The 27,304-nt window shown below is 42.5% G+C and overlaps 2 protein-coding genes and 2 pseudogenes across 2 annotated transcripts; 2 read left to right on the top strand and 2 right to left on the bottom strand.

The window, feature by feature from the left end:
• The first annotated feature begins 7,125 nt into the window (after nucleotides 1–7,125).
• LOC141847935 (uncharacterized) lies at nucleotides 7,126–10,706 on the top strand. Its single transcript, XM_074736044.1, is given in 3 exon segments — nucleotides 7,126–7,169; nucleotides 7,171–9,995; nucleotides 10,075–10,706. Coding segments are annotated over 3 exon segments (3,312 nt in total). The 3' UTR covers nucleotides 10,518–10,706.
• Nucleotides 10,707–14,697: 3,991 nt separating this feature from the next.
• Nucleotides 14,698–16,243, top strand: LOC141847075 (AAA-ATPase At3g28580-like). Its single transcript, XM_074735058.1, has 2 exons — nucleotides 14,698–15,342; nucleotides 15,416–16,243. Exons 1-2 carry the CDS (start codon nucleotides 14,698–14,700, stop codon nucleotides 16,241–16,243), a joined length of 1,473 nt encoding a protein of 490 aa, XP_074591159.1.
• Nucleotides 16,244–16,276: 33 nt separating this feature from the next.
• On the bottom strand, nucleotides 16,277–20,210 carry LOC141847253 (putative amino acid permease 7; annotated as a pseudogene).
• Nucleotides 20,211–21,119: 909 nt separating this feature from the next.
• On the bottom strand, nucleotides 21,120–26,358 carry LOC141847252 (uncharacterized; annotated as a pseudogene).
• Nucleotides 26,359–27,304: the final 946 nt, after the last annotated feature.

Below are 27,304 nucleotides of genomic sequence, written 5' to 3' on the forward strand. Positions count from 1 at the left end.
TGCTGTAATGGCTATAACAATATTATTGTAATAATTATAATTTTAAAATGATTTTGATTAAATTGAAAAGATTTAAATTAAGTCATAGTAATTTTGATTAATTAGTAAAAACTATCTTATATAAAAGTGTTGCTTGTGTAATATTTTTTTTTGACTAGATTGAATTAAAAAGAAAATATTAAACCGATTTACTTTAATTCATTATAATAGTTAAGTTGTTATAGTTGCTATAATAGTTGCTATAATAGTGTTAAATAAGGATATTTTTAGAATGAGAAATATATTGGAACATTGTCATTTGTATGAAAATGATAATAAAAAGTAATCTTTTAAGTTTTGCCTAATTTTAATATCAAGTGCAAGTACATTCTGAACTTGGACTCGGTCAATATAAGAGTCACATGGAAAGTTCAAGATTTAGTCGATGTGGGAGCTACGTGGTCGAGTTCGATTATCAACTTTCTGAACTCTCAGCATGCGAAGGGACACGACAAGTAAAAAGACATGATGGTTATTACAATACCTTTTGATGGGATGCATCTTTTAATTTTCTCTCTAAGAAGTGAAGGAGAACAAAGGTTATCACAATACCCAGAGGATGCATCCCTTAGACTTCTATTCATGAAGAACACCCCTTGATCTCCACGAGGTATGTCTCTTAAGACTTATCTTCTTATGTAAGATAAGACAAGGGAGGTTCTAAGGGAGGATATGATAGACTTAGAAAGATGGAGTGTATTTTATTGTCATAATCACTCCTACTATTTCATTTACTTTACTATATTATTTTTTCTATTTTATATTATTATTTGGGCTCTCTGATAACTTAGACATCGGAGTAACTTCACTAGGGCAACTCTTGGTAAGTCCTATAATGCATGTTATTCTCTCCAAGAATCGATCACATCTCGCCCAAAACTAATTTAATGAAACCAACTCCTTCAAGCGAGTTCTCTTGCCGAGTCTTCCTTTCGACTCCTTTAGTCAAGTCCTCTTGTCGAGTTCTTTAGCCGACTCCACGTGATTGTTGATTCACCACAAAATCAATCGCACCAAGTTCCATAGGATTTGACTCACCCCATACTTAGACTGAAACATATTATATAAAATAGAATCAAAGAAAAATTAGTCATCCATCTATGCGAATGTAGTGCAATGACAAAATATTTAAAAGAGCAATAAGAGGATCATAATTTAAATTTTAAATGATCATATTAATATATTTGAAGTCGACTTCTAAGTGTACATAAATTATTTGATGCTCCAAATTTATTCGATATATAAATATATATATATATATATAAAAGGCATCCACCCTATCCTCATTAAAAGCATAAATCTTGCCACCCCACTAACCCTAATTGACCATTCCATTTAGTCTCCATTTCCTATGGCTGATTAATTTGTGACAAGATGAGGCAGGTGCATGTTAAGACAACAGAGCCCTGAAAATCAGGGAAGGCAATTGAATACTTCCATGCTTCCACTTTGCAGGGTGCAGTGGAGACAGAGCATCCTCATGTATCTTGTGTCATCCCTTCAGAATTATATTTAATTTACTACTGGAAATTAAAGAAAAGAAAAGAAAAGAAAACTCTAATTTAATTATTAAAGATGAATATATATATATATGGGTGCCCAATTAGATCCAAAGACAGTGCTGAACAATGTTGCAAGCTTTCAGCAAAGTTCACAGGAAAGAACAGACAGTAGTAGCTACTGTGCCTAGAAGAAGCTAAGGCATATTCAATTGGTCTCAATCGACCAAGCTTGAAAAATTAAAAGGCATGCACTTCATTTTTAAAATACATTAAAAAAAAGGATAAAAATGGCTCTAAACAATTTAAGAATGACAATAGAAATATATTTAAAATGATACGAATAAATATTTCAATTGGATAATATAAAATTATGATAAATATTCAAATGAAGAGAAAGATTAAAAAAATTGAGTTAGTAATAATATAATAAAATAAAATAAAATTTATTTAAATATAAATGATAATAGAATAGTTGATAGAATTTAATAGTTTTAATTAAAATTATTTTGACTATAAAATTAATTAATAATTTTGAACATATTAGAATAGACAATATTGAAGTAAGATTTTTTTTTCCTTGGGACATAACTGAGTTGCTTACGATAAAACAAATTTGTAGAAGATGATAAGAATTCGAATCTCGGCGAAGTCGAGACAATACCCTTCTCCGTCGTGGCGAACTGCAACTTCTCAATTTACCTCCTCACATATGGTCGTGGAGTTGACCATGTAGGATCGTTGGGTGACGGATTCTATATTTTTGCAAAAGAAGTACCAATATTTTTAAAATAAAAATATCTTTTTAATATATTTTTAAAATGGGATGTCTTCCTGATTATAATGAAAACTAAAGGGTGAATTTTTAATTTTATTTTACTATATTTTGAGTCCCCAACAAATCAAGTATATAGCATCATAATTAAAGGGAAAAGTAGATGGATGAGCAAGTGGCTACAAATTCAAGGATATAGACGGCTCAAAGTGACTGGTGTCATCATTTGTGTATTTTTTTAAAATAGGTATTCAAATCTTACGATCCAATTAATACATGATAGACACTTCGGCCCCATATTTCATCATCAAATAAATCTAGAAAACGAATCGGTCTAAAACCCAACACACTAGGTTTTCGAGCACCACGAGCATCCAATAAATACGCTACTAGAAAATCAAACCCTTGATGTCGAGATTCAACCGCAACACCTCTAACTATCTCGTCGTGCCGTCGTGGATTTAATTTGACATATTGTAACATGAAATTGTTCAAGTCATTGAGAGGGTGAATGGGATGAATTAGGGTAATAATAAGTTGAACACCTCTATTATTCCAATCTATGCTCGTTTAACTAAATCAATACTTAATTACCACTAAACGAATGTCTTGTTTATCGATAATTTTATCAATAATCGGAGTTAGGAGTCGAATTTTGCAAGAATTCGTGATCTGTCATTCACCCCACCATGCACCTTTTGCCTATGTACCTAAATTTATCTCCTTCCATATCCGTCGAGCTAGCTCTAAGGGATTGTTGAGGTGGCGGATTCATTTTTTTTGAATTTCACTTAGTCGATCGAGTTGGCTCCTAGATGGCAGATTGTACCATGGCGCAAGGGGTCAAATTATGGGGTTGACAGTCGTGGAATGACCTCCCATCCAAGGGCATACTCGATACTTGATTTACTTATCTGTCTCTGTGGAGCCGACGATACTAGACCGCCTTTTACACCATTGGCTTTCACTTAATAATAAAATTATTATCTTCCCATCATCGAGTTCTACGAGCATAATTGATTCAACAATGGAGCAACAATTAAGATTTTTAATATCAAACACAGATTGATTGTATCCTTTGACATAGTCGTGTCTCTTGCTGCCACCTAACAAAGAAAGGTTCAAAGTCAAACACGGTCTGTTCATATTCCCTAACACAATCGTATGCGATCAACCGTAGACATATAGCAGCCAACACGGCCTAGCCATGCTTACCAACATGACCATGGCATGATGGTGGCATCACAAATATGGAAGGCTTTGTGATGCGGAGGGATCCGAGCTTTGGGATATCATAATTTTTGACTCAGATTGAATCACGGGACCAATACTATATCAAATCGAAGCTCATTCAGATATCTACAAATGATTAGTGGGTGTAACCCATAACAACCCAGTGTTAGGTCTAAAAAATATTGTTTAAAATCTTTTTGGAAGCTTTAAATAATTTTTATCATTATATTAGAGTTATTTTCGTCTGTTATTTCGTAGAATTTTAAAACTATTTAAACAATTATTTAGATATTATTAGAGCATTATCTTTTGTTTTAAATCAATTTTATTCAGTTAAACCTAAAGACGACTTATCTTTTATTGGTGATTTTCAATGTCTTCTTTGAAATTCCACTATGAAAATGAGTCTCTAAAATAATTACTATTTTGTCTGGCGTCAATAATCTTATTTTCAATCTTGCTTCAATTACTTAATCGCAAAGTGCATGTCACATGAAGGGCTAAGCATGTGCTCTTCCTCATAATTTAATCATCCAAGATCTAAACTTTCTTCCTCGCAAACAATACACAATTCAGGAACAAGTAGAATACATATATTTTCAAGGTGTGTATAAGAGGTTTGAAGGGTTCTTGAAATCACTTAACCTAGCAGCAGCCATATGTTTGGTAACAAGTGTTCCCGGGATCGAATAGGTTAGCCCCGCGCCTTCGGTTCAAGGTTTAACTGGCCGAATCAGCCCGATCGAGTAGTCCACCCGAGCTAACTCCTATCAGTTATTCTTCCTCATAATGCTTTGCATATTGATTAGAGAAACATTAAACCCCATGTTTTGCCAACTAATCTGTCCCTAATTAAAACCTGTCTTTCTCAGGCATGTGAGGGCATTTACACCTCTCCTCCTGTAACTGTTAGGGCACTAAAGTAATCAACATCCTGACACTTTCAGGTTAAAATAATCTGGAGCCTTAAGTTATTGTAGGATGGGAACTGGTCCTCTCTTAAGTTTTTTGCTGTGAACTAGAGCAAAAGGCACCTTTTATGAGCTGGCTCTGGTTAAAACAAAGAAGTTTGAATTTTGAATATTGTCTAGGGCAAAAGATTAAAAGGACATCCCTAGTTGTTAGAATCCCAAGAAGAAGGCTATCTTTTTTAAAAAAACATTAAATGGACGTGGTGATATGAATCTACTTTGGATCAAAGAGTGATGATATCGAAGCCTTCTCCTCGCTTTCTTCTCATGACGTACGTGATGAAGTCAATCTTGTAGAGAATAATAAGTGTCAAAGGATTCACCAGAAGTTACGGGTGAGGTCCCTCTGATGTCTAAGTCATTATAAAGTCCCAAAAGAGTAGAGAATAGATTATGATTTCATTAAAATTGAGATGAACATATTAAACCTGAATATGGTCACTCTAGCTGGGGCAGAGGAGATGAAATGCATATGGACGTTTAGAAAGAGGAAAATGTCGATGGACATCTTTGTCCCTTACAGAGGAAAATATTGATGAACACCTCTATTATGTCACCTCTATTATGTCGATGGACATCTTCATCTAAGACAAAGGAAATGTAAAGGGTGTCTATGTCAAGACAGAGGGAGTTGGACGTCTTTGTCCGAGATAAAGGGAAAATTTTTGAAGTACTTGAAAATTTATAGAGGCACTCCAAAAAGACAAAATATATGAATAGATAGCTACAAGGATTATTAAATCGATAATATGCATGAAAAAGAGTGAAAGAAGAGTCCACGTATCATGTCCCTTCGCGTGTTGGGAGGTTGGACTGCTTCGCAAGTCAAGAGGTCTACTCTACTCGGCAAGTCAGAAGGTAAGCTCTTCTCGACAAGTCGACATATCCAAAAGTCGAGAGGTCGAATTAACTCAGATTGACACGGCAACTCAGTGCATCCTACTAACTTAGAATCAACTAGATACCGATGAACATATTTAATGTATCTAAAATAACTTTATTCGAACATTGTTGTAACAGTTAAAAATAAATTGTCAAAAAGTATTTATTAATTTGGTAAAAAAATATTTGGATTTAATTAAAATCGCTTTAAACGGGTTAAAACCACCATAATACTATTGTATCCATTATTTGGCTAGTGCAACATTACAGCAATCATTCAAATGATCGCTGCATTATTGTCAAGTCATTTAATTGACTACTATAATATTATTACATGATTTTTATCATGTTAAAAAGAAATTAAATTTAAATAATTTTAATCAAGTTAGTAAAATTTACTACCACAATGCAAATAGTAATTATTTTGATTTTTTGCCCTTCTATCTTCTTGAGTGGAAACAAATTTGGAAAAGTTATCACTTTACCTCTAAAATTAAAAGATTTTTTTATTTAATAATTAAGATGTTTAAATTTCGCCTGAATAATAATCTATCTTGTTTCATCACCTATCTTCTTCAACTACCCCCTGGCTCAAGTCATTGTCCTTGACCCTCCATGAACAAAGCCATGGCCCATCTGTCTCCCTTCCCCTCCTACACACTCAAGCACACCATCTTCAACTACCGCTTGAATGAGATGAGAGAAAGTTCATTAATAAAAGAAGAAGGGAGATAAAGAATAAAATATTTTTAAAATTTTCTTTTCCTTTCTTACACCTCAAAAAAAAAATTCAGGAAAGTAAAGTATTTATGTTCCCCTTATTTGAAAAGGAAAGAAGGGGAATGAAGATTAAATATATAAAGTTATAAAAATATCTTCATTTTTAAAAAAAGACAACGTAACATATGTAGAGGATAGATGGTAAGTTATAAAATTCTATCAATATTATATGTAAAAGTTGAGATATGGAAAGTCTTAAAAAAGACAATGCATGCTTTTTAAAAAAGAAAAATAAGAAGATTAAGATTATCTGTCTCTGTCCTCGAAGAGATTTACAGTGAGAGCCGACGTCGACATCGTGGAGTGCGAGCGGTTGGACACTAGGCGGTGACGGCACGCATTGTGTAAGACGCAACGACGCAAAGATGATATATCTAAATAAATGAGTTATTTTGAGAATTAATAATTTAAAATAGAGGTAAAATTAAAATAAAATATTTTTAAATTTCTCTTTTCCTTTTCTTACATTTCAAATCAGAGTGTAAGAAATTCTAACGATTCATGAGCATACAATGGTAAAGTTTACCCTTCTTTTCCCTTCCTCTCCTTAACTCACAACATCCCAAACAAGGATTAAGATTCTCCTTTCCCTTCTTTACTCTTCCCTCTCCTTCCCTCATCTCCTCCCAAATAAACCGTACGAATGTAACTGAATTGGTACTTAAATGATAGATTTATAACAAAAACATATCATTAGATGACCTTTGAGACTACGATGCAACGTCACAATGTTTTCGCAATTATCAGATATTCATGAATCAATTCCTAACTACGTCGTACTGTGGATTAATTTTCTGGAACGAATATTTTTCTATAGTAAAAGAGTTAGATATCTGAATTATTAAAAAATAATAATTAAAAAATAATAATCAGATAAGGTACAAATTTGTAAGCTAAACATCTCCTTTGGATCCAGATCTCTTGCTTTCATGCTATAAACAAAACCATGGGATTCCCCCCTCTTCAATCCGAACACACTCCTCCTTCATCTTCTTCCCCTCGCCAATCCCAACATGTCCTTGCCTTCAAGCCTGCGCGCCACCTCCTGCTCTTCCACTTCTTTAATTCTTCTCCTCCTTGCCGCAACCTCCTGCTTCCTCTCCTGCCTCTGCGTCGAGGAGCAGGGCCGGGCGCTACTCGCGTGGAAGCAGAGGCTCGGCGCTTCCACTGACCTGCTCTCCTCCTGGAAGCCTTCCGATCCCAATCCATGCAGCTGGGTCGGAGTCACCTGCAACTCGCAAATGGAGGTTGTCAGTCTCGTCTTCAAGTCCGTCGATCTCCGCGGCCCGCTGCCTTCCAATTTCCACCTTCTCAGATCGCTCAGCGCGCTGGTTCTCTCCGCCGCCAACCTCACCGGCACGATTCCGACGCAGTTCGGGGACTACCTCGGGCTCGCCATCCTCGACCTCAGCGGGAATCAGCTCTCCGGCGAGATCCCGGGCGAGTTGTGCAGGCTGAGCGAGCTCCGGTCGCTTGCGCTGGACTCGAACTCGCTTCGAGGTGCCATTCCCGTCGGCGTCGGGAACCTCTCCAGGCTCCGGTACTTGACTCTCTACGACAACTTCTTGAGCGGGGAGATCCCTGCGAGCATCGGGGAGTTGCTGGAGCTGGAGGTTTTTCGGGCCGGCGGGAACAAGGACCTCAAAGGCCCGCTGCCGCCGGCGATCGGAAATTGCAGCAATTTGGTCATGTTGGGTCTGGCTGAAACCGGCATATCGGGGAATATTCCGTCCACAATTGGGCTGCTGAAGAAGCTGCAGACGATCGCTATCTATACTTCTTTTCTCTCCGGATCGATGCCGGAAGAGATCGGCAACTGCACTGAGCTAACCAATCTGTACTTGTACCAGAATTCGCTGTCAGGTCCGATTCCTCCGCAGCTCGGCAACCTTCCCGGCCTTCGGAGCTTGCTCTTGTGGCAGAACAATTTGGTGGGCTCAATCCCGTCGGAGCTCGGCCGGTGCACACGGTTAGCCTTCGTCGACCTGTCCATGAACTTTCTCACCGGAGATATTCCGCGGAGCGTCGGGAACTTGATCAATCTTGAGCTGCTTCAGCTGAGTACCAATCAGCTGACCGGAGCGGTACCAAAGGAGATCTCCAACTGTGCCGCGCTCGCCGACCTCCAGCTCGACAACAACGAACTCTCCGGCGAGATCCAAGTCGACTTCGCGAGAATGGAGAACCTCACTCTGTTCTATGCTTGGCAGAACCGGTTGACGGGGAACATTCCGGCGAGTTTAGCTCGATGCCGGAGTTTGCAAGCTGTCGATCTGTCTCGCAACAACTTGACAGGGCCGATTCCGACGGAGCTGTTAGGGTTGCAGAACCTCACCAAGTTGCTTCTCCTTTCCAACGAATTGTCCGGAATCATGCCGCCGGAAATCGGCAACTGCACAAACCTTTTGCGGCTCCGGCTGAACGGAAACCGCCTCGCCGGCGCAATTCCACCTGAGATTGGACATTTGAAGAGCCTTCGTTTTCTTGACATGAGCAACAATATGTTCGTAGGTCGGATCCCAACGGCGATCTCTGGCTGCGATTCCCTCGAGTTCCTCGACCTCCACTCTAATGCTCTCACCGGAGGCTTACCGGAGTCCCTTCCGAAGACCCTACAAGTCATAGACGTCTCCGACAACCGGCTCACTGGAGCATTGAGCCCCGGTGTTGGGTTGTTACCGGAGCTGACAAAGCTCAACGTGGGCAGGAATCAACTCTCTGGTTTAATCCCGTCGCAGCTTGGTTCGTGCAGCAAGCTACAACTTCTCGACCTCGGCGACAACTCATTCTCCGGCGGGATCCCAGGCGAGCTAGGCCAGCTTCCGGCGCTTGCGATCGCTCTTAACGTTAGTTGCAACTGTCTCTCCGGCGAGGTTCCGACGCAATTCTCTGCGCTCGGGAAGCTTGGCTGCCTCGACATATCCCACAACGCGCTCTCCGGCGGCCTCGCCGCACTCGCCGCGCTCCAGAACCTCGTCACCCTGAACGCCTCCTTTAACGATTTCTCCGGCGAGTTGCCCGACACGCCTTTCTTCCGAAAGCTCCCGCTCTCCGACCTCGAAGGCAACCGTGGACTGTCCATCGCCGACGGCTTAACGGTGGAAGGCCTGCGGCGGGGCAGACCCTCGATCTCTGCTCTGAAACTCGCCATGTCGGTCCTCCTCGGCGTCATCGCCGTTTCAGCGCTGACAGCCGTCTACGTGCTCATGCGCGCGCGCATCCCGCCCGACAGAGACGCCGCTGACGCGCTGGAGATAACTCTCTACCAAAAGCTAGACTTCTCAGCGGAGGAAGTGCTCCGTGGCCTCACCTCAGCGAACGTGATCGGAACGGGGAGCTCCGGCGTGGTCTACAAGGTCGGAATCCCCAACGGCAATTCGCTAGCCGTCAAGAAGATGTGGTCGTCGTCGGACACCGGAGCGTTCCGCAACGAGATCGCCTCCCTGAGCACGATAAGGCACCGGAACATCGTGCGCCTGCTCGGATGGGCGGCGAACCAGAGCACCAAGCTCTTATTCTTCGACTATTTACCCAACGGAAGCCTGAGCGGATTGCTTCACCGGAGCGGGAAGCCGCCGGTGGAGTGGGACTCGAGGTACGAGATCGTGCTCGGTCTGGCACATGCCATCGCCTACCTCCACCACGACTGCGTCCCGCCCATTTTGCACGGCGACGTCAAGGCCATGAACGTGCTCTTGGGCTCAAGATTTGAAGCATATCTAGCCGACTTCGGCTTGGCCAGAGTTCTGAATAGACAGAAGCTGGAATCCATGGCTTCTCCTCAGATCGCCGGCTCCTACGGATACATCGCTCCAGGTGACTGCCTGCCCTGTTTTTCAGCCGGAAATTTCGATCGATTTCAGCTTGCTGTTTCAGCTTCGTTCTTCTTGATCAGAGTACGCTTCCATGCGCCGGATAACAGAGAAAAGCGACGTCTACAGCTACGGCGTGGTGTTGCTCGAGGTTTTAACGGGAAGGCATCCGCTGGAGGCGTCGCTGCCCGACGGAATGCATCTGGTTCAGTGGGTGCGCGACCACCTGAGCCGCAACGGCGACCCCGCCGACATGCTCGACGCGAGGCTGCGCGGGCGGCCGGACTACCAAAGGCAGGAAATGCAGCAGGCACTCGCGATCGCAGCCATGTGCGTCAGTCCTCGGGCCGACGACCGGCCGACGATGAAAGACGTTGTCGCAATGCTGACGGAAATCCGGCATCCGGCCACAGATGAGCCCAAGGAGCCATTGGCACGTGTCGCCGCTGCTGCTTCTCCGGCGAATAACTTGGATCTGCAAGCTTCTTCGAATTGCTCTTTTGGAATGTCGGATTACTCTTGCTGAACAGAGAACATGACAAAATCTATCAGTGCCGTCGTGCCTTTGCAAATCAATATGTGATCGTCTATATACCTATCTTCATCTTGTAATTGTACAAATCCAGATCGATTCCTAGAACAGGTTAGGATTCTAAATTCTATGCATGGTGTTCCGGCTAAATACCACGTACGGTTGAACTATCAATCAATGAGATGTCACCTCAATCTTGTTGATCCCACCGACGAATGAACTTGAGAAGAAAAAGCTAAGCAAAGGAGTTAGCGAGACGCCGAGATTTCTATTAAGCCATTCTGACGTTTAAGTCAGCAAAGAAGAGTAGTGAAATAGAGAAAAATAGTACTCGAAATGTATAGAATTCGAAAAAGCTTTTTTATACCTGTAGAAGAGTTTATATACTCACCGACATTCCTGCTGACATAGGAGCAAGTTGTGGTGGTAGTTGAGGGGACAAGTTCGATGCATTGCTGATAAATGAGCTAATAGGGCCACATCTAGGGGGCAGGGTATGCAAACCTTGTAACTGTCCTACGACTTAGTCATGTGGTTATTCTTGCCTTTTATCCAAGAATGGAGGCCCAGGAGGATCTAGGGGACTAGGCCTGATAGCCTAGTAACTGCCTTTACCCTGTGGCAAGGCTCGCACGTTTGATCGTCCTACCGCTCGGGTGCCCTTTAGTGAGGAGATACTAGAGAAGGACCTAGTCGGAGTTGAATAAAGTAATCAAGCTCATTGAGGCGGAACCAATCGAGGCCGAGAAGGTGATTGAGTGGCCGAACTGGTCGAGACCGAGAGCAGGACTGAGTGGCCGAGCTAGCCGAGGCCGAGAAAGAGAATGATTGGCTGAGTTGGTTGAGGCTGAGACGGAGTGGCTGAGTTGGTTGCACGCATGATCGAGTAATTGAGATAAAGGGAGTCGAGTGGCCAAGTAGTCAGCTAGTTGCCGAGTAGCCAAGACAAGTGAGTCAAGCAACCGAGTGACCAAGATGACTGAGATGTAGGGTCGAGTGATCAAGATGACCGAGACATACAGTCGAGTGCCCGAGATGATCGAAACGTATGGCTGAGCCGACCGAGAGTTTTCTAGGGCCAGACCGAGTGAAATTGCTATTAGGTCAGTCCAATGTGGTTTGACCATTGACCTACTGACTTGCCAAGTCGGATCGATTATTGACCCACTTCGCCACGTCAGGCCAACAAAGACCCATTGTATCACATGGTTTTGCCTTTTCTTTCCTGTATGATCGAAATGAGAATCGAGGGATGGGTCACGTCTCGCCAGATCATCTTTTGTTGACTAAGTCAGTTGCTACTGGATCTGCCTCTTCAATCGGACCGACCTTTGATAGATCGGGTTTGCGCCTGAAAGGTGGAGATTGGGCGGGCAGATTCCCGATGAATCAACTTCTCTCTCTCTTGTTGAAAAAGACCAACAAAAGGTCACAAAGATAATCAAGGCATCAAGATACATAATCTCTCCGATATTCAAATCAGAACTAGAGAAAAAAAAATACAGAATAGTAGGAGAATTGTAATCTCAAAGTAAATTGTGCATGTCTCTTCTTACTGAAATGACTTTCTTAATTGCATCCATTCTCTTTATTCGATGTCATGCCTCCGAGGCATAACTGAGTTGGTTACTACGCAGTAGAGTTGCAAAAGAGGATAAGGGTTCGAATCCTGGTGAAGTTAGGCAATACCCTCCTGCATCGTGACTCACTGCAATTTCTCGATTTACCTTTTCACAGATGATCGTGGAGGTGATCATGTGAAGCCGTTTGGATGGTGGACTCCATTTTTTTTTTTTGTAGAAACAGAAGATGTCTCTTATTCACCTCCACATCACTTCCATATCTCGGTAGAAGAATAGAAAATTAAACGATAATACAAGAACTCAATAATTGTGAAGAAAAGATATCCAAAATAATCACCCAGCTAAAACTCCATAGAAGGAGAAGTGGCAACGTCAGAAATTTTGAATAAAATATAGCTCCCATGTGATGGAGTGTACCTTGGGATGGTCTAAACCCGCGTAGACTATGCCCTGTTGTGGCATTTCCCTGTCGAACACTTATCCAATTATATGGTCCATGGATTATTGTTGGGATTTTAATTGTATTTCAATAATTTTCAATAGGAGAGCCTCTTATCTCTTTTATACATCTCTATATAATATTATCTATTTTGGATCTAAGCCCTTATGATTTTATTTTTGAGCTCAACTCAAAATACCTTATACTAATTGAGATATTTTCCATCTTATAAATTCATAATTTTTTTCATGTATTTCCAATGTAGGACTTTAATTGTATTAGAACACCTGATGGGCCCATAATGCAAAGTTAAGAGCTCAAGTGATTGAGCACTTTGAAAGTTAAGGTATTTTGGATGGCGAGCACTCTAGAGACTAAAAAGAGTGCTCAGTTTGCAATGCTCGAGTTCTTGAATGGAAGCTAAGACAGATGCTTGAGCTATAAGATACTTTGAAAGTTGAAAGTGGTGCTAGAACTACTCGGTGAAAGTTGAGGGATGTGCTTAGGCTGCTAAATGGAAGTTGAGGAAGGTGCTTGGTGTTGGGATTATTGCGTTTGCTAGAAAAGGAGTGAATAGTTACTTTTTGATCTTGCCTATAATATGTTAGCGGAAGCACAAGATAAAAAGAATGCTAACCCCTTGATTTACTTGGAATCTACCTCCTCAAGGTGACTAATCTAAGGATCCACACACCACCAAAAACTTTTCACTATAAGCTTTCTCCTTCTCAAAACAATTTTGAAGGTGGAGAAACCTTAACACGTGATCTCTTTCTCTTACAAATGTAAAGAGAAGTTTGGAGGAAGAGTTTGAGAGCTTGACAGAGCTTAAAGATCTTACAAAGATGAGAAAGTGAAAACCCTTGCGTCTCCAAGCTTGAATCCGTCTTTTTATATTTTCGCGATACCAGTATCTTAGGATCGGTCGACTGGTGGGCTCCAACTGCTACTGTAGATTGCATCATTTCTTCAGCCGCTGGCCCCAACGTTCAAATACCAGTCGACTGGGACTTACCCAGTCGACTGATCAATCGATTGGTTTCTACTTTTCACTTGACTAATCTTTTTGTGTGTTTTGGACCAAAACACCAGTCAACTGGTATCATCCCAGTCGATTGATGAAGCTGAAACTCACCTTTCAACTTCATTTTTCATCCCTTAGTCTAGACGCATGCTTTCAAACATCTTCCACCAGCCTCGTGACCTTTTTGGATATTTTCGAGTTCACGGTTTCTCATCCTTGCACTTGCTTGAGATATTTTCATCGGCTTCGTTATGCTAAGTCTTTCATTTGTCAAAAGGCCGCACCTCCAGGACTTTACCATTTGCTAAAATTTCAAACCTGAACTTTTTTGTTTACTCAATTTACACATGTTAGATCATCAATATTGCCTAACTTAAACTCATTTAATCAAACATTAAAATCAAATAATACTTAGGGTAAGATTGCACCAACACTTAAGCTGCTAAAAATTTTAGAGGCCGAAAGAAGTGCTCAAGATACTAAGTGAAAGCTAAGAGAGGTGCTCAGGCTACCACATGGAACAGGGGAAGTCGAGGGAGGTGCCCGAAATGTCGAGCACTCTAGAAGTTGTGACTGAGCTCACTGAGGAACCACGTATTCAAGCTCAACTTTTTACTAAATTGAACTAAATATGTAACAAAGTTCAATGCTGTTCCACCTGTTAGATACATTGCAAAACACTAGGTTACAGCTCAAATCCACTCACCAACGTGCATCAAACCCTAGTATATTAATCACTGGAGGAAGCCTTTTGTAGAAGTAGAACAAACAGTGCACCATTAACGAACTTTTCCAATATGAAATTAGAATCACACAACACCTTGTCTCTCCCCACCCAATTCTGCCCTGCCTTTCCACCTATCACACCACAATGAATTCTCAAAGCTTCACAAAGCTTTGCTCCACCAAATCTGAGTCACAGGAAACTCTGCTACTGACTAATCTGAATCTCTGCATGTGTCAGAGAAGGATTGATCAACCCTAATCCAGTACTCACACACAAATCACGACAGCCCTCACACCTTTTGGTTCTGGAACTTTGTTACGATCGATTTAAAGTGTTGGTGGAGTTCTGTTTCTTCGCTGCCTCAGATCTCTTCTTGCAATTGCACCGGGCTGGTAGTGACCATGTTTAACTTTAGGAACTCCGGCGGGTTTGCCAGCGCCACCCTGACGGCCATGAACACGATGATCATGTTTAATTTGATGGGTGTGGTGAACCAGCTGCCGGCCGTTCTCTTTCGGCTGTTCCGCCGCGCCAAGCTGTGGTGGTTCCGTGAGGTGCAGATCACCATCCCGGAGCAAGGCCGGGAGTGGCACATGTATAACCGGGTGTTCTCCGCCGCCGAGTGCTACCTCGGCGCCATGTTCTCCGACCGCGCGCTCCGAATGAAGGCCGGCACCGACCCCACCGGCCGCAGCATCGTGCTCACCGTGGACGACGCCGAGGAGATCACCGACGAGTTCCTGCCGGTCATGGATGTCTGCTGCTACAAGGAGAAGAAGGAGAAGAGAGCAGGGCCGGCGAAGGGGAACAAGGCGATCAAGGTGACGTGGAGGTACCACTGCCAGCAGATCGAGAAAGGCTCGGCGCGGTTGTGGAATAATGAGAAGAAGTACTACACGTTGACCTTCGACGCCCGGCACCGGCCGGAGGTGGTCAACGAGTACCTTGAGCATGTCATGGAGACGAGCAACGCGATCGAGATGAGGAACCGGCAGCGGAAACTCTACACTAACTCCATGGGCGGCGGCGATCGCCTCTGGACTCAGGTATCAGTTAATTGCTTAACTCCGATCGATCGGTTGAGGATATAGAATTGCTCTGTTTCGAATTGAATTGCAGGTGGAATTCAAGCACCCAGCAAGCTTTGCGACGTTGGCAATGGATCCGAAGAAGAAACAGGCGATCATGGACGACCTGGAGACGTTCAGCAAGGGCCAGGATTACTACGCGAAGATCGGGAAGGCGTGGAAGCGCGGCTACCTTCTCTACGGCCCGCCGGGCACCGGCAAATCCACCATGATCGCCTGCATGGCCAATTTCCTCGACTACGACGTCTACGACATCGAGCTCACCGCCATCCGCCACAACACCGAGCTCCGCCGCCTCATCGTCAACACCACCGGCAAGTCCATCATCGTCATCGAGGACATCGATTGCTCCCTCCAGCTCTCCGGCGCCCGCGGCGAAGCGAGGAAGGAGAAGAAGGTCAAGGAGTCGAAGGAGAAGAAGGCGAAGGAGTCGAAGGAGAAAGGCGAGAGCAAGGTGACCCTCTCGGGGCTGCTCAACTTCATCGACGGCCTCTGGTCGGCGTGCGGCGGCGAGCGGCTCATCGTCTTCACCACCAACCACGTGGAGAAGCTGGACCCGGCGCTGATCAGGAGGGGGAGGATGGACATGCACGTCGAGCTGGGGCACTGCGAGTTCGAGGCCTTCAAGGTGTTGGCCAAAAACTATCTGGAAGTGGAGGCGCATCCACTGTTTGAGAAGGTGAGAGAGCTGCTGGCGGCGGTGAAGATTTCGCCGGCCGACGTCGCAGAGCAGCTGATGCCCAAGAACATACGCGCCCACGACAATGCCACCCGATGCTTGGAAGACTTGGTCCATGCTCTTCAGACCTTGAACAGCAAGCAACTGAAGGATGAACTCAAGAACAATACTGTCTCCTAGATTTCTACTACATACACAACAATCGATCAATGGAACTTTGAATCTTGCTATTGTTCTTGCTATGGATTAATGAGTATTTGCTACTTAATTAGGTTTAGCTTTTCGCTTATGAGTCCCTCCAATGATCCTACGAAGGCAAATATGCTCAGTAGCAAGCACACAACACTGAAACTTTGAAGCAACACCCACTCTCTGCTCCAACTCGTTATCTTCTTCTGCACGACGAACATCTCCACAGGGAAGTAAATGGCTATGGGCCAGAAGAAGGAGGCCCCCAAGCACTCCCAGCACCTGGTTGAAGTAAGGGAAGAGCATGGCCAACCCTGTGGCGGCTGCAACATACGCCGTCCTGAAACACAGCCTGAACAGACTCAATCTGAAAGGCGGCAACAATGGCAGTCGAAGCTCGTAGAACTTGTTCACGAATCCACTGTCGGGGAACTTCGCCGCAGCCCATTTGTCAGCCAAGGAGAACACTGGCTGGCTGTAAACCTAACTATTCAGAAACTTCAACAATCGATGGTTTCTAGCCTAATCCCACTAAGTGAAGCACAATGCATGCGTTGGCGAAGTCGATGAGCCAATATGGTTGATGAAGGCCAAACCCTGTCAAGAGGTTCCCTGGAGCTTCGTCGCCGAAGGCAGCGTAGCCGAAGCACCCACAGCAAGGTAGAAGAACGTGGTGACGACGATGGAGAAGGCGTTTGCTCTCTTCATTGTCTGATTCTCTGGAGGCGGCGATTTCAGTGTGTCCTTCGGAGATCGAGGATCTTTAATTTTCAATTCAAAATAGGGAATTGCACAAACAGAGTAGCTAGCTAGGAATAGGGTCGCTCACCTCGATGTCAAGGAGAATGAATCGAGTATGGATACGCGTACGCTATGTCTCCAAATGCTTGCGAAATGCGCCAAACCTTTCTGGGAAGTGGATGCCATGGCGGACGCCGCTGATTCCTCCTTTTATGGTTCCATTTCCTGAAGACAAAATTAACGCACCATGAATGATGCTACTTTGCTTGATTATGGTTTCATGGTGCATGAACGAAACAGTACCGATCACTTTGGCAAGGCCAAGGCCGAGTCCGATGGTGGAGTAGGAGAAGGACATGATCGCAGCGAGAGCAGAGAGCCATGCCATTTCATGGAAGTCTGGAATCTGGGAGAAAACTATCTGAACAACACCAAACAGAAGGATGTAGGAGCTGTCTCCGTATGAGCATGGAGCACTGTGTCCTTCTCTGTGATAGCAGTCTGATTTCTGGATGGCCCTGCCCACACATCAAAATCTAAAATCTAAAATCTAATAACCTTGGGATTAAGATTTTAGATAACAATTCTTTATTATTGATACGGATGATAAAGATGACGTGGTTTTTTCTTAAACGAGAGTCAAGAGTCCGCTGACGATCAAAGTCCAGGCTGAAGTGTCCAAACAAGTCAACATGAACCCGACTACACCGAACTTAATCGACCAGCAACCCAGGCTCAAGCCATATCAAGGGAGGCGCTTAGGTCCGGCTCTGGCCCCCTCAGCGGGCCTCACTTAGGTCCGGCCCTGGCCCCCTCAACGGCCCCATCTTAGCCCAACCTCATCTCGCCAACTAACCTATCTCGGCCAACCTCGTCTCGACCAACCTCTAGTCTCTTAACCATCTTAAGCATCAGTCACTCCACCTCGCCCTGCCTCATCTTAGGTCCTCACCTCAGGCCCCCTGAGTGTCAACAGGACACACAACCGCCCAGAGGAGAATGTTTTTGCAGGGGTCACATATTCGATCCCCTCCGATACCTCTCCTTCTGCGCATCGGGACAGAGGGTGTACCGGATTGTCAGACGCGGTCCTCTCCAATACCCCCTTCTCTATGCATGAAGCCAAGAGGAATAAAAAGTTGTCAGACTTGGTTCCCTCCGATATTCCCTTTTCCTATACATACTTCCAAGATGGAAGGAGGGGTAGAAGGAATTTCCTTTTTTGGCAAGCGGCTGCAGGTAGCTAGGAAGACATCACCCTGCTAAACATGGGGGAGCCTAGTGCAGATTATAAAAGGACCAGCTTACCACCGTGTTCGAGGTTCGATCCCTGAAACTCTGTTCCTACTACTTTTCTCTCTCGTTTTACATCATCCTAACTTGAACATTGGAGTGATATGTCAGGACTCACTGACGCTAGTCTAACCTCTTCTTCTAAGTGTGCCTCAGGTTCGGACCAGGTCCCGCTTTTTGGCTCAACCCGAAGATCATCCGCGTCAGATAATTCATTGACTAGTGACTTGATCATCCGCGATATTTGATCAGAATAATTATTAATGAGATTTCTTCAGGTAAGAAAACAAAAAATTGAAACTTTCATTACCTCATGCTTGTAGCAGAAGTGATGGTGTAGGCTAATCCTGCACCAAACAAGCACAGTTGCTGAATGGACCCGCAGACCCAATAACTTCTCTCACCTGCCATGGATTTTCTAGCTCATCAATTAAGATTTCGCTGTTTTTTGATTGAGTAAACGGATGAACAGTAGGAATTTTGTCGATGAAAGTGAGTTTTTGGGTTAAATAAAGGTTTTTATGCTCAAGGTCAGAAAGATGATGTAGGAAGAACAGAGGAGAAAACAGAGGATGGATTAATGGTTACCCAAGAAGTGCCGGACAGCGTCCATGTAGTGACGGTTCCTGAATTCTCCGTGCTCAGGATCCGGCGATCTGTAGCAGTCGGCGAGCAGCGAGGACTGGAGGAGAGTGACGGCCGCGAACAGCAGCATGGCGACGGGACCTGCAACCCAACCCAGCTGAGCGATGCTCCATGCCAGAGACAGAACTCCTGCTCCGATCACTGCTGTTATTATGTGAGCAATGGCCGTCCAAAGAGTTCCTTCACCAACAAATCAACTCGAATTGACATCGCCATGAAACTCAAACTCAAGGATCTGAACGTCAGAAATCGGGGCAAAGAAAGCTCACCTGTCCTCTTCCCGTCCTCCTCCTGCCCTGGTTCCTTCTGATGCTTCAGGAGCAGAGGGGAGTCGTCGTCTTCTTCTCCCGCCATGGATTGTGCCGCGAAGAAGCTGAATTAGATGCCGTAAGAAGGCCCTTTCGTGGTCGTCTTCTTCTTTTTTCACTTTGTTTTCCTTGTTGGATGAGGGAACTTGTATTATATTCTGATGTGGAAAACGATAGATGTTCTACTAACCTTCTACTTCACGTTATAGAACATTGAATGGTGGTTGCGCACAGAGCTCTACCGGCGCAGTCATTTTCGAGTCATACTGTTTTCGTCTTCAGCCATCGAAGTGCTTTTGTGAATACTTACTCTTACAAGACAAACGACGGACCGATGACGTGAACTGTGAAGGAAAAGAATTCAAGCATGTCAAAAGTTCTTTCAACTAGACTGCAAAAGGTGATCAAAGTTCTTAAGGGCAGGTTTCCTTGGTCGTAAGTTTATTCATAGCATTCTCAAATTGCACAACCATTTCAAGATCAAACACAACGCCATCGTCTCGTTGCAACTATTCCTTCTGATTTCCAGCCTTGGCGAACTCAAAATAAGGAGCCTCAATTATTGAAAGCTCCTTTCCCATGGCTTTTCTCTTTGAGCCAGTGTTTTGCTTCTTCTCTTCCTCTTCCAAGCCCGCCAACAACTCCCAAGTATTAATGATTTTGCATCGGTAAGCCAGTTGTATTGATTTCAACTGGAATATATAGTCAAGCTCTTGGTTTGATCAGATTTTCAGCAGAGAGGAGAGCTAACAGGTGGTCTCCAGTCTCTGGGAAGAAGCACAGCCCATCTTTCTTGCAGTTTCAGAAATAAAGAAAAGCAAAATCCTCTTAACTTTAAGGAAAGAAGTGTTGCATACCTGATAAAAAAGATTCATGAATCATGAAAGCTATCACTTCCTGAAGCTCTCCTCATCTTGCGATCCCACAAATGAAAGATGTCTTTCTTAAATTTTAAGAAATTCAAATGCTTGTTTTGGTCCACAGAGGGAGACAATTGCTCTTAATTGATTAGTTGAGGATTATATTGCGTGCAAGTTTGATTTGAAGTTTAATTCAAAAGTCTAATATGTCCTTACCTAACAAAGAAATTCACATTAGTTTAATTATTTGCAACATGATGACCTTTGCATTATACTAAAATTTGATTTCTGTCAAAGTGATCCACATCGTCATACTGACGATTCTACCGTATCAAGTTGCCAATGAGACAATGTTCTTACCATCCAAATGGAGAAATGCATTTTCAACAAGAGTGACTCAAACTACTTGAGCTCAATAAAGTATGTATTTTACATTGAAGGAGTTCTTGGCAAACCAGAGGGGAGCCACCCTTAAGAGACGAACTTTTACTATGATTGCAAGCTCCTTGACGAGCTCTTTGATCATCTTACTGTAAACTATTGAGCTAGACTTGAAATTATCATCGAGATCAGAATTAAATTTCTCCTTGGCCTTAATATTAATTGTTTCAGCTCTATGACCAATTACTCTAATCTCTGCTTTTTAACTGGCAAGTTGCACATGGAACTCCTCCAGCTGGTGATAGAGTTTACTTGTCCTGCTGCATTGTTCATCATCTTTATCTTGCACATATTTTCGAATAGTATGTTAATTGGAACTCTCATTTCATTGTACTTGACTGTGTTCTATTAGATTTTATCTGCTGAACATCAACACAGATCCTTTTTGCCATTGTATGTAGAATGAACAAAAGAACAAGTGATAGAAAGTAGGCAAAGCAAAGGAGACAGTTTCTGGTGTATTATTGTCATTTTAAACTTGTAATTGGGTGCATGGATTTTGGAAATATACATATTTCTTGAGCAAAGCTAAACGTTACGACTTTCGAGAAAAGAAAAAGCTTTACCTCAGAAAGGATATCTTCAGAGCTTCTTACTGTGCTTACCAAAACTCGAAAATTGAGATCTTCATTGGCAACATCCCATTTAGTACAATAGATACTCAAATATAGCAAGAAAACCAACACATCGAACAGGTATCTTATTCCTGGATGTCAACTGTCAGTAATGTGATCTGGTAATGAACATTGCTCCTACCCGATCTCTGATGACAGGTCTCCACTACAAGCGTCTTTACGCTATCTGGATTACCTTAGAATCGGAGGATAATAGAATGATGGACCCATCCGACTTGTTGCGGGTGGCTGGAAATTTGGACATTGTACAAGAACACCCTGGCTTTGTGTGTTGAACCTTTGATTTATAAAACTAGCATCGTTCACTGGTTGAAAATTCACAAATGAGACATTTCTGTTCTGGCTTTCCAATGGAAAGCAAGTAAAGGGCCCAGGAGCTAAATTACTCGGCCAATATCTACCAAGCAGTGAAGTATTTGCAGTATTCTTTAGGGAGACTATAAGTTCGTTCTCGTGTTGCGAACAACAATCATCAATGACAATCACCTCATTCGTTGCATAAGGAGTGCAAGCGCCGTGTCTTTTGAATGGTGTCTGCTGCATGTGTTGATCTGGTTTTATTGTCCAAGCAGAATGAGGAGGTACCCTGGAAGTATTGCCCATTGCAAGGGTAGGTAGCTTTTGAGGCATTGCATGGTCATCAGTTAATGAAGCATGGTGAATGGCTGGAGAGCTAACCAGAGGTTGATGACAGTGATATGAACTATCGTGTTTCATGAGGTTGTTGATGGAAGCAAATTCAGTGGAAACAGAATTCACATAAGGTGTATGGTTTGAAGCAATAGTTTGAGGATGCAAAAGCTGCTCATTGTTTACAACCATTAGGTTCTTACCCATCAACCGCAGTACAGGGTTTGAACTGGATTGGTTCAGTGACTGAAGTGATGAAGAATCTAAATCAGTGTATGGTCCATAACTTCCACAAAAATCAATTGAATTGTTGTAATTGGACTGCTGAGTTGAATTGGATATACAATTACTCCTGGAAGATATTCTTGGCCCAATAGACAAGTTCGAGATTCGATTTTCCTCAGTTGACCTGGAAGTTTCACTAAGGCTTGGTAACTGTGAATCTTTTAAAATGCTCTTCCTGCATGAACAGCAGAATGACTTCTTATTCAAGCATTCCTCGGGCACTTTTTCTAGCAGATCATCCTTCTTGTGTTCTCTACTAGTAGAGTTTCTTTCTTCAGTAATCTCAGTGAATTCAGCAGCCTGAGACACAAAACTCAAATTATCTTGAACAGGAATACCACTCATTGATTTTTCAGGTTCTGGATCTTTCAATCTGGAGCCTCCTGAAGGTGGTAAGGAAACAGAAGAACCTGTAGAAATTGGTGATCCAGATTGTCCAGTGTCCCGGGGCATACTGCCTATGGTGATTTTCTGTAGAAATAGGCACTTTAAGCTCCATACCCGGTGACTAGTTAGACAACCAATAGAATCTTGAGCAGATATGGTTTCAGCCTGATATTCTTCTGGAAGGACTGCACAAGAGACTTCTACCTCCTTGTCCGCTGTGTCGATTTCCAGTTGAATATCTCTATACTCAACATCATCACAGTACTCATCATTGCAAACAAATTCTTGCTGGCCAGATCTTTGCTCAAAGTTCTCTTCTTGGACTTTGCCATCTGCACATGGAGAAGAACATGATTTGGTGCTGAAACTAATTTCCAGTTTATCTGAGTTGATAAAATCATTGGTAACATGAGCACCACCAGCTTCTCCTGTGGCTCCATGACTCTGGTCTTCTGCTTGTATGTCTGAGTGTTCAACTTGAGAATTGTCGCATCCAGATCTTGCAGGGTGTGTCAAATTATTGTGTTCTAGCTGTTCAATTGTCTCTGATAATCCTGGTCCCTCAGACCCATGGGTTATCATGGTTCATGATTTTTGAGTCGACTAGTAAAATTATTCAGCGAACCAAATTCATGAGTGTGTACTGCCCTATCCTTTCTTGCAATCAAGCTGTTGGTAGTTCCATGTACTCCATCAATAGGTAGTAAATATGGTGGTACTCTCTTGCAAGTTCTTAAAGCCGATCTATGTTTACGGAACTTAAGGGTCTTAAGTGTCTTCTCACTTGCCTTGCTTTTACTTCCTTCCAAATGGAAGTATGGTCTCTTAACTAGGAATTCCCTTTTTGAACTGAAAATAGCTAGGTCCTTGAATGAAGGTGAATCCTTCAGTGATCCCATTGTCATATTTGAACACTTGATAGATCTTTTACGAATGCCCATGTCAATCTCCACCAATTTTTTGTCACTAGATAGGAAATTATCAGTTGGCTTTGACAATCTGAGGAGACCACTAGTCGAACAAGCACTTCTTGAAGACCATTTAGAACTGGAAAGTAGGTTCTAAAGACTTCCCGTTCATATCATTTGTGAGACGATTGTCATTGTACAAGCAATCAACTCTCTTCATTTTTGGAGAACCAGTAAATACTTCTGATGACCTAGGGAATTTATTGACTTCACGACACCTAAAGAATCGCATTGGTCCACATTTCTGCCAGTGTTGTGGGGTGACTTCTGCTTTTAGGAAGATTTATTGGGATATCTGATTCTATAGAGCACACCCATTGTTTCGAAGTTGCAGGAGCAGTGCTCTCAACTTGTTTCTCAGCATGCAATGCAGATGGCTGAACATTATCTTGCTGATGGATTGCAGATTGATCGTTATCATCAAGTGCATCTGCAAACTGAGAGCAAAATAACCAAATGCATGTTATATAATTACAAGCATGACAATAAGAAATAGTTTCTCCATAAATAAACTGAATGAGTAACAATCATAGATCATAAAGGACAAAAGCAAGTTGCTTGAATAGAATAAAGTGGTTTGTGGTTATTAAAACAATATAACAGATAGTAGAAAAGTTCTCAAAATGGACAAAAAATATATATATATATATACTGTGATTAAAGTTCTGAAGCTAAAACAGTCATACAATCATGTTTGTTTGTTAGCAAATTTACAGGCCTTCCATAGTTATAGATTTTATGTAAAATTAATAACATTGTATATTTCTTTAATAAATTCAACGTTGAATAATCAAATGTACCTATACGAGAATCTCATACATTCTATGTACTAGTTGTAGCACAGTGATATGAAAACCGATCGACATTAAAGCTATCAAATGTGTGATTTTTCTCATTTCCACCACTTTATTAATGGGTGTTAGTTCATTTATTTTCCTTTCATTTCTTCAATGGAAGAACTTGAAGCAGTACTTCCTTGATATATATATGTAGTGATTTTTCTAAACATTCTTTTACCCGAGTCCCTCTTTGACTTTGTATTGCTTCAAAAAATTTCACTCCAATATCATAAATGCTCTCAAGGTCCAAAATGTTTTGAGTCACTCACTCTAACTGTTTATCTTATTCACATTATTGTTCTGTGCAACTTCCTTTTCTTCCATGTTTTCGTTCAACTTACATTCGTTATTTATCCTTTTTCTTTGTCCAAGTAGGTCCAGCATCGGCTGGATGATAAACTTGTTTGAATCAAATGGCTAGAAGCTCTAGTATTCATAGATAATCCACCTTCCACACAAGTAATAATCATAAGGGACTTTGTCTTGCACGACATATAAGAAAGTACTTCAAGATTTTGCATAATGAAATTAGCATAACTCTATTCCTCCAGTGTTGGTGAATAGTAAAAATTCTCAAATGAAGTCACAAGTTCTCAAATAGAACACTGCAAAAGTACCTGATTTTTAGACAGTTCGAATGAAAGCTTCCTTTTTTGTGTCTTCATTTTCGTATCCTTCAAGTGTTTCGATGATAAATCCTTTTTCTTCCTTTGCAAAATACAATTTCCTGACTTCAAAATTGAATTCTTCCTCATATTAAGGTCGTTCGGTGCTGGTTTATTAAACTTTGACAAACCCCCAAGTTTCATACCATTTGAGTCCACATAAAAAGCAATGTCATTCCCATTCTCTATGCATTCAGTCGCAGACATCTTCGGCCTCTTGGTCTCATTAAGCAACCCCACTAGTCAGTGTCGTCGGCAAAGCAAGCTCCACAGACCAGTTTGTGCCATTTCTCCTATCAAGGTCTTCAAGAGTGGCATGGGGAGCTGTCATGTAAATCTCTGTCATCAACCTCTTCTTCCTTAGTTTAGCTTTAATTTTGGGACTTCACTCAAAATACCCTTCATATTTGAGTCCATCGAGAGACACCGATCTATGTGAGCATTCAAAGTAGTGTTCGAACTAGATGAAAATGCCTTACAAACTGGGCAAACCTTCGAAGCCATAGCATCTGAAACTGTACTAGAATTAGTTAGTATGTCACCTTCCTTATTGAGCTCGCAGATGACACCCAACTTGCCTTTCAATTTGCACTTCTTTTCGAGTGGCTTCTGCGGCTTTTCAAACTTTTGACTAGGCTCAATGGAAACCAAATTCAGCAATGCTTCGGTGCTATCGGCTGCTGAACAAATAGGTTCAGCACTATGGTTATGTTCAGAGTGACAATGTGATCTCAGTGTATGTATGAATCAGTTCATCCAAATTTGTTCCTTCATTCAGTGGAGGATTTCCAAACTCAGATGTAGACTCTATAACAAGATCAGAGGAGTTTGAAATGAATTCCTTCTGATAAAGTAAAGCTGGTTTGTCCTCTGTTGTGGATACAAGTTGTTCTGCCTTTCTCGAGCAATGAGATCTCACCAGATCAGGAGGTTCAAAAGGTGGAAGTAGATCTTTGACACCATGCTTCATGCAAAGTTGAAGGAACTGCTGCGAAAAGGGCCAACTATCCTCGATGCACGCGCCGCCTTGTTGCAAGAACATAATTTCTGAAAGAAAATACAGAGATTCATCAGCCATCATGTCATGAAACTCAACAACTACTTCAATATATCCAAACATGAAAAAGAGAATTTATGGAAACTGAAACATATTGAAAAGAAAAACAGTGGCCAAAAGAACAATCCCAAATAGGAAATGAGTTACCTGATGGAAAATTTAGGGGTTGGATTTTCTTCAGGGACTGTCTTTCTGCCTCTCGGAAGGCAATCTTCTCAGGAGCCTTCTCATGGGATTTCACTGCTGCAAGATCTGAGGAACATGAAGGACCTGGTGGGGTTTCAATGGATACCATCTGAAGAAGGACTCTTCCAACACTGTTAGCCCAAGAGCTTTGCTGCTACAGGGCGTTGTCCTCCAGTACCAAGGGCATCAGTCTCCAGCCTTAACCAAGACCCAACTTTTTCCTCCCTTCACTCGATTTAGATGCCTTAAACATGATACGGAAGAAAATCAAACCAGAAATAAACAATGAGAAACTAGACTGTGCTTCTGTAGTATTATTTCATGTAGAATCTCCTCGAGAATCAGTTAGGAAGGTTGGCTTTCAAGGAGATTATGTATACACTATCATTTTATGTGAAGAAGAGCATGTTCAGGAAAATTGTTGCAAGCACATCGCATGCATGAAATGATAAGAAGCAACAGATAGTAATATTCATGGAGTAGTAGGAAGAAGAAGGCCAAGCATGACAAGAACAAGAGGTGCATACAGAAGATTGAAGAAAGGTATAGAACACTCGGCCAAAATCATATGCCTTAGAAAGCTCAATCTCACGACCAAGGAAATTTTACAGATGGGGGAAAATCTTTAAAAGAGAACAAGAACAGAAGAGGAAGAGTCAAAAAGAAAAAGAACTACCAAAATCACATCCTCAAACTTACCTTCTCGAAGATCCAAAAGAGGCAGCTTCTTCTTCTTCGTCTTCTTCGTCTTCCTTCTTCTCTGTGGATCTCTGAAAGAAATAAAAGATGAGATTGAGAAGGAACAGCGCCCAGTCTCAGAGCCGAGGCATCAGGTTCTCCACCAAAAGCAGGCCTGTAACAGGAACATCACAGAAGAAGGAGAGGAAGCATCATCGCTCATCAGCAAAGGCAGAGGCAGACGGAGGAGGTTACAGGGAGCTGTCCTATCGCACACCTACAGCTCTGCGAGCTCTGCCATTATCTTCTCTCTCTTCCATCATTGTGAAAGAATTGGAGAGGGGAGCAACTTTTTGACCCTCCCTTTGCAGAGAAACTACAAGATGCCTCCTTTCCAGCAGTCGCTGCCATTGCCCATCTTGCCCGATCTGCCG

The sequence above is a fragment of the Curcuma longa genome, chromosome 16, assembly GCF_044706935.1.
Source record: "Curcuma longa cultivar G26 ecotype Majalengka, Jawa Barat chromosome 16, ITB_CL_G26_1.1, whole genome shotgun sequence".
Lineage (NCBI taxonomy): Eukaryota > Viridiplantae > Streptophyta > Magnoliopsida > Zingiberales > Zingiberaceae > Curcuma > Curcuma longa.